The following is a 10478-nucleotide window of genomic DNA, read 5'->3' as shown; positions in this document are numbered from 1 at the left end:
TTAAAAAGATGATGGTTGGATGGCATCATCGACTCAATGGACATGAGTTTGAGCAAACTCCAGGAGATAGTGAAGGACAGGGAAGCCTGGCATGCTACAGTTCATGGGATCACAAGGAGTCAGACATGACTGAGTGACTGAACAACAACTTAAAAAAAATCTTTGTTTGTCTGATAAGCAGAATATAATTTGTTTATTTTATGTACATTGAACTTTTTGGTTATGTTTATTGACCATTTACATTTCATCTGTTGTGAACTTCCTATGTAATATAAGACTTTGTTTATTACTATGTTGCAAATTTTTGCTCATTTACCTTTTCATTTGCTTTTTTTGTTGTTGTGCCACATGGCATGTTGGACCTTCGTTCCCTGGGCAGGAATTGAACCCATGCCCCTTGCAGTGCAAGCATAGAGTCTTAACAACTGGACCACAGGGGAATTCCCCTTTTTATTTGCTTTTTGTCCTGAATAGATGTTTTCAGTTTTTATGCAGTTTTTATTTCCTTTATGGTATCTGGCTCTGGTGTTACCATTAGAAAGATCTGCTCTTTGTGAACATTATAAATTTACTTGTTTTCTTTTAGTGCTTTTTAAAACTTGAGGTAAACTTGGCATAACATAAAATTCACTATTTTAACCAATTTTTTTAACCATTTTAATCTGTACAATTTAGTAGCTTTTAGTTTGTTTATAATGTCGTACAACCATTACCACTGTCTAGTGCCAGAAAGCTTTCATCATCCCCCAGAGTAAATCCTGTTCCCATTAAGCGCTAATCCCCAGTCCTCCCCTCCCTGATCCCTGGCAGTAACTAATCTGTTTTCTTGTCTCTGGATTTGCTTTTTCTGGACATTTCGTAAAAGTGGAATCATAAAATACTTTGTGACCTTCTCTGTCTGGCTTCTTTTACTTAATGTAATGTTTTCAGGGTTTATCCATTATAGCAGTATTTCATCCCTTTTCATAGCTGGATAATAGTCCCTTATATGGCTATACCACAGTTTTTTCTTTTTAGTCCATTCGTCAGTTGAGAGACGTTTAGGTTGTTTCCACTTTTTGGCTATTGTAATGTTGCTGTGACTATGCATGTCTATGTGCCTCATGTACTTGTTTGAGTGGTTGTTTTGAATCCTTTTGGGTCTGTATCTGGGAGTGGAATTGTTGGGTCATGTGGTAATTCTCCATTTAACTTTCTGAAGTCACCAAACTGTGTCCTACAGTGGCTCTGCCAGTTTACAATCCTCCCAGCAATGTGCAAGGGTTCCCATTTCTCTGCATCCTTGCCAACAGTTGTTATTTTCTATTTTGATTGTAGCCATTCTTCATTAGTGTGAAGTATTTGAGCCAGTATTCCAGCATATTCTAAAATGAATATTTTCTAAAATATCTTAGATTCTTATTTAAAAATTATTCTAGTAACTGAAATTTTGGTGTCGCATTTTAAAAAGCATTTTATCACAAGTTATCTCCAGTCACCTCTCACAACCTCCCTATGAAGAAGGTGGATAGGGTGTGGTAACAGATAGTGGCATCTTTCTCTTATTTATTTGTACCTTTCCCCCATTCATGCTCTTATAATTATTAATCCATTTGTTAATTTATAATATTCTAGTATTTAGAACAGGCTTAGTGATGGATTTCAAGTCTTTTTTGTCTGACAGAACTTCTAACCTGCACCAGAGTCCTGCCCAGCAAAATAAGCTACTGCTCTTTCTGGGGCAGGATGGTGGTATATGTACACGATAGACTAAGTACACATCTCGGCTCTGCCGCCTATGTGTAATCTTGGATTCCTTACCTAAACTCCTCAAACCCTCTGTTTCCTCATGTTTAATGGCAAGATAATAATCCCTTTTCCCCTCAGATTATAAAAGTCAAATGGAATGATACATGTAAATGTTAGGCAATGCCTGGCAAGTAATAACATACCCAAGAAACAGAGGTGGTTATGGTTATGGATTTGTATTTGCTAAGATTCTTGGTCCAACTAAAGACTAAGATCCAACCAGTCCATCCTAAAGGAGATCAGTCCTGGGTGTTCATTGGAAGATCTGATGTTGAAGCTGAAACTCCAGTACTTTGGCCACCTGATGTGAAGAGCTGACTCATTGGAAAAGACCCTGATGCTGGGAAGGATTGAGGGCAGGAGGAGAAGGGGACAACAGAGGATGAGATGATTGGATGGCATCACCGACTCGATGGACATGGGTTTGGGTGGACTCCGGGAGTTGGTGATGGACAGGGAGGCCTGGCGTGCTGTGGTTCTTGAGGTCGCAAAGAGTCGGACACGACTGAGTGACTGAACTGAACTGAACTGAAGTTTCTGGGTATCTTGGAACTGTGTTCTGTGTGTTTGAATTCTGACCCTCTTTGCAGGATTCTTTCATCATTCTCTCATGTACCCTTTCTCCTGGCTCAGAATTTCTATAATCTTCAAAAATTTTACTTTTCTGCTGTTTATATTTTGTAGAAATTTTAGATGCATGGGGCAAAAACATTGATACACAAGTAACTCTTGTGCCTTTTCCTCCACCTTTTATTACCTCGCAGTCTTTTTTTTTTTTCTTCCCTCAGTGCTTGTGGGATCTTAGTTCCGGAACCAGAAATTGAACCCCGGGCTCCAGCAGTGAGCACTGAGTCCTGACTGCTGGACTGCCAGGGAATTCCCAAGCAGTCTTTCTTTATTTGGCCTTGCTGGGTCTTTGTTGCTCTGCACAGGCTTTCTCTAGCTGCGGCGAGGGGGGCTACTCTGGTTTGGTGCGTGGTCTTCTCGTGTTGTGGAGCACAGGCTGGAAGGTACATGGGCTTCAGCAGTTGCAGCTCCCAGGCTCTAGAGTGTGGGCCCAGTAGTTGTGGCGCATGGGCATAGTTGCTCCGAGGCATGTGGGATCTTCCTGGATCAGGGATCAAACCCATGGCCCTGCAGTGGCAGGTAGACTCTTATCCACCAGGGAAGTCCCCAGGCAGTCTTTTAAGAGTGAAGCTTATTAGGGAATTCCCTGGTGGCATAATCTGAGCTAAGTGTAGAAGCCATCTCTAGAGGTAAAAAGTGATTTTATTCATTTATTTTTTTTGCTTTATTTGATTCTTGAGCACTCTACTTTTGAGGGAAAAAGAACTTTAGAGGGAAAAGTAGTGAAATTTGAATTCTGACTTATCAGTCCATTGCATTTCATGAATGTGTTACTGGTCTTTTGAAATTCTTGGTCGTTCACTGATAACAAAATCTTGCTGATCAAGATCAGTGTTTATCTGGAAATACTTTCATCATTCTATTCTCCTTTACTTGGCTTCCTGAATCGTAGTTCTGAAGGCTGTCAGAGAATTAGTTACAAGTAAACAGAATCTTTCCCCCAGCCCAGTCTGGCTGGGAAACTGTAGTTAGATGCGTTTGCTTCTGCAGGAGAGAATTTTTTGGCAGCAGAGCTCTCCAGCACCTCATGTGCAGGAGGATGCCTGACCTCTGGCAGGAATGCAGCTTTCTACATGTTTGAACTGGTTTGTCAGAACCATCTCCCATCTCTCTCGCCGTACTTCTTTCAGCTTGCGGGTGTGCCGTCAGTTCCATGTCTGAAATGGGACTAATTGACACTGAAGGAAGATTTGAAGAATGAAGCAGCTGTGTGTCCTAGAAATACAACCTTGGGCTTTCGGAGGAGGACATTCTTATCTTTTTTATGGAAGACCTTTGTGATAGATTCCTGAGAACCACAGGCAGGAGGCATGTGGGGAATTGCTCGTATTTCTGTCATCCTATCAGTTGGCTCAGTAGAAGAATCAAAGTACTGCTTATTTCTGGGACTTGACTCCATAATGACTGGTTTTTGTTTTTTTTTTTTCATAATGACTGTTTTTGAGAGTCCTAGTTTTTCTTTTTTCTTCTCCTCCTCCTCCTTCTTTAATCCTGACAAGCAAAGTGTATTTTGCTATTTAAAAGAACTATTAAAACCCTGCAGCATCTATAGTGATGCAGATAGGATGTGTGCTATGTCCTGTCTTGCTCTAGTTAATAGTCTTGGGAGTAATCACATGACAACAGTCATTGCTGTTGTTCAGTCACTGAGTTGTGTCTGACTCTTTGCCACCCCATGGACTGCAGCACGCCAGGCTTCCATGTCTTTCACTATCTCCCGGAGTTTGCTCAAACTCATGTCCATTGAGTCAGTGATGCCATCCAGCCATCTCACCCTCTCTTGCCCCCTTCTCCTCCTGTCCTCAGTCTTTCCCAGTATCAGGGTCTTTCTCCATGAATTGGCTCTTCAAATCAGGTAGCCAAAGAATTGGAGCTTCAGCTTCAGCATCCATCCTTCCAATGAATATTCAGGATTGACTACCTTTAGGATTGACTTGTTTGATCTTGCTGTCCTGGGAACTCTCAAGAGTCTTCTCCAGCACCACAATTTGAAAGCATCAGCACTTCAGCGCTCAGCCTTCTTTATGGTCCAACTCTCACATCCATACATGACTATTGGAAAAACTATAACTTGGACTGTACAGACCACTGTTGGCAAAGTGCTGTCTCTGCTTTTTAATACACTGTCTAGATTTGTCATAGCTTTTCTCCTAAGGAGCAAGCGTCTTCTAATTTCATGGCTGCAATCACCGTCTACAGTGATTTTGGTTGTAGTCTAGAGGACCTCATCTTTATCAAACAGTTAATATGTTGAAAGCACCTCATCATTTAGTCCTCATAATACTCCTTTTCTTCATTTTACAAATGAAGAAACAGGCTCAGAGAGATTAATTTGCTGATCCAAGGTCACACAGCTAGAAAGGAGTAAATCTGAACCCACATCTGTTTCTGGAGCTGACATTCTTAACCAGTATGCTGCACTAGCTCTCCATATCTATACTGTTCACACAAGCACAGTTAGTGCTGGAAAGGACTGCTTGTCAGGGTGTCCCACCTTCTAGTTCCTTCAAGTTTTGAGAGCTTTTCGGGCTGGTTGCAGACATTTGGAAGTGGTACTGATATTACTTGTACATCTTTCTGTTTGCCGCCGCAGCCACTGCCGCTAAGTTGCTTCAGTCATGTCCGACTCTGTGCGACCCCAGAGACGACAGCCCACCAGGCTCCCCCATCCCTGGGGTTCCCCAGGCAAGAACACTATAGTGGGTTGCCATTTCCTTCTCCAATCTTTCTGTTTGTAGTTATAAACAAATAACTTGTAGGTTGCAACCCACCAACAAATAATAAGAGTGTAAGATCAATGGCACCCCATTCCAGTACTTCTGCCTAGAAAATCCCATGGACGGAGGAGCCTGGTAGGCTGCAGTCCATGGGGTTGCTAGAGTCGGACACAACTGACCGAATTCACTTTCACTTTTCACCTTCATGCATTGGAGAAGGAAATGGCAACCCACTCCAGTGTTCTTGCCTGGAGAATCCCAGGAGCCTGGTGGGCTACCATCTATGGGGTCGCACAGAGTCGGACACGACTGAAGCGACTTAGCAGCAGTAGCAGCAAGATCATGTTTAATGAATTCACTTTCATTAATGAGGTGGCTTGTGCATATTCTTGATGTGCAGTCTTGTGCCTGTTTTTTCTCTGACTGTTGGGACTGCTGGTAGAGGTATCTCATTAGAAGGTGAAAGGAGGAAAAATAAAGACTGCTGTCTTGTCTTTTGAAAGTTCCACTTACTCTGCCCTGAAATCTTACTGGTTGTGGTTGGCAATCTCAACATCTGAATATCAGCAGTTGCCAATGAGGGCCCTAGTATCTGGGACTTCCCTTCTTCTCTTGCACACGTTTCTAGAGATTAGAGTAAGAGAAGAGAAGAAGATCCAGCATGTCAGTAGCTCAGTTCTAAAAAGGTAAAAGGCACAAACAAACGGGAATCCCATGGAATAAAGCAAAATCAACTCTTCTGGCCCAAAAGGGACCTTTCAGAAGCTTTAAATGAAGTCTACCTTGAAAATAGTGATAACTTGATTAGAAACTTCAGGAAAAGACAGCCACCTTGATAAGTGAGTCCCGGACCCCACAGAACTGTACAATTTTGTCCTCCTTGTAGGAAATAAGCGTTAAGTCCAGCTGAAATGTTAGTGTCTGTCAAAACATCTTTAACGTATCCTTTCGTCTTGGTTTGTCTTTTGACAGGATGTGATCACAGATCCATTTGAGCTTGCAGGGAGGTTTGACAGTGCGGAGTCCAGAAGTTTCCCTGCTGTTGGTGGCTGCTGCAGTACAAAGAAATGCTCCTAAAACAACAGCTGACCAGACGACAGTGGGCAGGAGGTGAAAGAATGAGTTATACATGTCTTAACGCACCCTTTCCCATAGCCCATACCACACGAAAGAACAAGTGGCAGAAGTCCACTGATTTCTAGATAAAAATAAATGAGTTATCTTTACAAAGTATTAAAGGTTTACATCAAAGTCACGTAAAGACCCGTTAAGCCGGTTTCCTCTTACCTGATTCTGGTGCCACCTGGTGGCCAGAAATGGAACTGAGCAGCAGTCTGAAAGCTTGGCCCATGGGCAAGAAAGGCTTTAGAAAAGAGAGTTGGCTGAGTCTCAGGGAAAACATCTTCCTTCTGACCCACATAGAACCTTTTCGACTTTTCACCGTGTGTGCTCATTAAACAAAGCTCCTACTGAAATCATTCGAATCATGCCAAAAGATTGCCAAATCAAATTTGGTAGGAGCGCTCTGGAGATAATGGTCTTTTATATCAGTTTTTTTCCTCCAATGTGCAGTTGAATGAAGAAAAAACCCAAGTGTTAATTTTTTTGACTTCAGTTTACCCTAACATAAGACAACATGGTAACCATATGCAGTAAATCTTAACCAGATCAGGAAAACAGTTTGATACTTTTTAAAAGACAAACTAGATGTAAAAATGGTGGGTTTTCTTTTTCTTTATAAAATGCCGTAGTTAAACCTGTAGGAAAGTATTAGGTTTAGTCCTAGTTTCCATAGTTAAAGAAGATTGAGGGATTCTTCTCTCCTCAATCTTCAAGGATGGTTGAAGATTTCAAGGATGGTTGTGTCACGCGAGTGTATGTTCCTCGGTTCTTTGTCTCGTCACAACAAAGATTTGGAGCGACAGACATTAAAGCCCTCGGCGCCACAGCTCTCGGGTCTTGGACAAACCGTGTTATAGCTCTTAGGCAAATTAGTGTTACAGCTCTATTTTATTTAGAAGATAGCAGGAGAATCCATCCTCAAAGTGTGAGGGCATGCCAACCCAAAGACTTGAAGAAAGTGGAGGAGTGCGCAGGGGGGTGGGGGGGAGAGAGAGAGAGAGAGGGAGAGACAGAAAGAGCGCACGCACGTAGGAGAGAGAGAGTCCGTGAGAAAGCGCTTTGGCTCCTCCTCTTATATGTTTTTTCCTCCACCTGGGCCTGCCCTATGCAAATTGGGCTTAGCCAGAAGTGCTATTTGTTCTGCCTGAAGTCTTCACTCTGGTCCTCGGACCTTCCTTGTCTTTTAGCCACCGCCATTTTGGACTCCTTTTCCCTATTCTACCTACCTAACATTCCCCCCCCAAGAGGTGGGAGGCCCAATTCTTTGGGAATAGGGGCATCGAGGTCTTTCTGGCTACTTCCTGTTGAACTGGGATGGTGAAGGGTATTGGGCCTCCCCCTCTTGCTAGTCTCAATCCTCAGAGTCCTTATAGCGGTGTCCAAGGTGTGTGATATTTTCTGTGGTCGGCTGTAGTTTTATATCTTTGTTGAACTGGCACTGCATGTTGTAGCTGGTTGACCTGGGCAGAGACAGAACAGGTTAGACAATTGACAGTACATGGAATAATCATAAGTATCATCAATATAGCATAACAAGGACTAGTAGGGACATTGGTCAATTTTAAATTCACATGGCCAGGATGGCTCAAGTCCCTCCTTGTTCAGGGATCAGAAGATCTATCTTCTGTCTGTTTTGGAGTACAGTCTCTGTCAGGCTGTGTTGGCTCTTTAGAGTTATCCTGAGAAATGTTGTCCCCAGAAATCAGATTTTGGGGGTGTTCATTAGAATGACACTCATTGGTAGTTCTAAATAGGTATCTGAGATCTCCCAGGGGCTCACAGGTGTATCGAGTGTCCTCTTCTCTTGTCTTCCACGGCTTGACTCGTGAGTAGTGAATCCAGGAGTCATGTCCTGGTACCTTGACTGCTGTGGGGGTAGAAAGTATTACAGGGTAGGGGCCCTTCCATGTGGGCTGGAGTTGAGCCTTTGGGGACCCATCTTTCCAGACTTTAATTAGCACTTGAGTTCCTGGAGCATATAGTGGTGACTCCTTAGAATCTTTTGGGTCCTGGTTCATACCCCACAAGCGTATATCCTGTTGGAATTGCCCAATGGTCATGGTATAAGACTGGAGGGTCTGAACCTCTGGATCTAGGAAGAGGGCATTGACATAAACAAAAGGTCTCCCACATAGCATCTCATAAGGACTAAGACCAACCTGTCCCTTAGGGGCAGTGCGGGTGCAGAGGAGAGCTATTGTTGGTAAAACCTCCTTCCATCCCAGGGAGGTCTCTTGGGTTGCTTTTTTATCACTGATTTTAAGAATTGATTGGCTCTTTCTACTTTTCCTGAAGATTGAGGCCTCCAGGCACAATGGAGATAATAAGTAATGCCCAATGCTTTTAAGACTCCTTGGGTGACCTTAGAAGTAAGTAATGTCCCATTGTCACTCTGTAATGACTTGGGCAGACCAAATCTTGGAATGATTTCATGGAGCAGTTTTTTTACCACCTCCTCAGCCTTCTCAGTCCAGATGGGAAAGTCTTCAATCTATCCTGTGACTGTATCTATCAAAGCTAATAGGTATTTATACCCTTGAGAAACTGGCATCTGGGTGAAGTCCATCTGCCAGTCCTCTCCTGGGTAGGCCCCACGTCATTGGATGGGCTGGGCCAGCTGCGGTCTTCGAGCTCCTTGGGGGTTGTTTAATTGGCAAGTGGGACAAGAGGAGACCACCTGTCTTATAGCTGTTTGGAGGCCTGTTCCTCTGAAGGACCTTTCTAGTAATCTTTGGAGGGCCTTTTCTCCTAAATGAGTAATGGCATGTAAGGAGTTAACCAACTTCCATTGGAGGTTCCCAGGCAGAAAAAGGAGTCCCTCCTTTTGGAACCACCCCATATGATCTTCTTGAAAGCCCTCACTCTTAGCTTTAAGAGTCTCACCTTCAGTATATGAAGGAGTTTCTGGCAAATGAGTCTGTGGAACTAAGGTGGCAATCCCTATTAGGTCATGGTTCTGTAATGCTGCTCTCCTAGCTGCCTGATCAGCTGCTTGGTTCCCTCGTGCCACTTCCATGTTCCTTTTTTGGTGTCCTTTACAATGGGAGACTGAAACCTTAGTGGGCAGATGGACTGCCTCCAAGAGTTGAAGAATCTGATCACCATATTTGATTGGGGACCCTCGGGTGGTCAAATAGCCCCTTTCTTTCCAAATATCCGCATGTGCATGTAGCACCAGAAAGGCATACTTGGAGTCAGTGTAAATGGCTACTCTTTTTCCTTTTCCCAGCTCTAAAGCTCGAGTCAGGGCTATGAGCTCAGCTAATTGGGCTGAAGTACCTGGTGGCAGAGGCTTAGCCTCTGTGGTCTCAAAATTGGAGACTACTGCATACCCAGCTCTTTGTCCATCCAAGACAAAGCTGTTTCCGTCAATGTACCAGATTTCCTCAGGATTGGTCAGAGGATCTTCTGACAATCCCTCTCGGGGTTTTGTCCAGTGGTCCAAGGTTTCTAGACAAGAGTGAAAGGGGAGAGAGCCCTCAAGGGTAGGTAGGAGGGTGGCTGGGTTAAGAACCTCACAAGGGGATATAGTGAGGCCTGGATTTTCCATCAGCATTACTTGATATCTGAGGATTCTTTGATCAGACATCCATAAATGGCTTCTCCTGTTTAGGAGTTGTTTTACTTGGTGGCTGGTAAAAATAGTTAGTTTGCCCCCAAAGGAGAGTTTTAAAGCATCTTCTATCATGATTGCAATAGCTGCAAGATTTCGAAGGCAGGGGGGCCAACCTCAGGTAGTTGGATCGAGCCTCTTGGATAAGTAAGCCACAGGCTGGGGCTCAGACCCCAACCTTTGAGTTAACACTCCCAAGACTATTCCCTCTCTTTCATGGACATAAAGTTGGAATGCTTTTTCTGGGTCTGGCAACCTCAAGGCAGGTGCCTGAGTTAAGCCCTGTTTTAGTGTAGCCTCTGCCTTCTTTTGAGGAGTTCCCCACATCAGTGGGATTGAATCATCTCATCCCTGTAAGTTTTCATATAAGGGCTGGGCAATTAGACCGTAGTTGGGTATACAGATTCTACAGTAACCAGTTAGCCCCAGGAAAGCTCACAATTGTTTTCGAGTCGTGGGGGAGGGAAACTGGAGGATTCCTTGTACCCGATCAGAGGACAGCCTCCTGGACCCGTGTGTAATCTGAACTCCCAGGTAAGTGACCTTTGTCTTGACCATCTGTGCCTTAGCACAGGAGACTATATCACCTTTCTGCCAAGAAGTTTAGAACC

General features: G+C 43.7%; 1 protein-coding gene across 1 annotated transcript in view; it reads left to right on the top strand.

Annotated features, from left to right (window-relative positions):
* The window catches only part of AS3MT (arsenite methyltransferase), an 18313-nt gene extending 11926 nt beyond the window's left edge, over positions 1 to 6387 (top strand). Inside the window, exon 11 of the mRNA XM_010859427.1 lies at positions 6105 to 6387. Coding sequence (XP_010857729.1) covers positions 6105 to 6209 — 105 coding nt within the window. The 3' untranslated portion in view covers positions 6210 to 6387. The remainder of the gene's footprint in view (positions 1 to 6104) is intronic.
* The last annotated feature ends 4091 nt before the right edge of the window (positions 6388 to 10478 follow it).

The sequence above is a fragment of the Bison bison genome, unplaced genomic scaffold (assembly GCF_000754665.1).
Source record: "Bison bison bison isolate TAMUID 2011002044 unplaced genomic scaffold, Bison_UMD1.0 scf7180017864456, whole genome shotgun sequence".
Lineage (NCBI taxonomy): Eukaryota > Metazoa > Chordata > Mammalia > Artiodactyla > Bovidae > Bison > Bison bison.
This window is presented reverse-complemented; position numbering and strand designations above follow the sequence as displayed.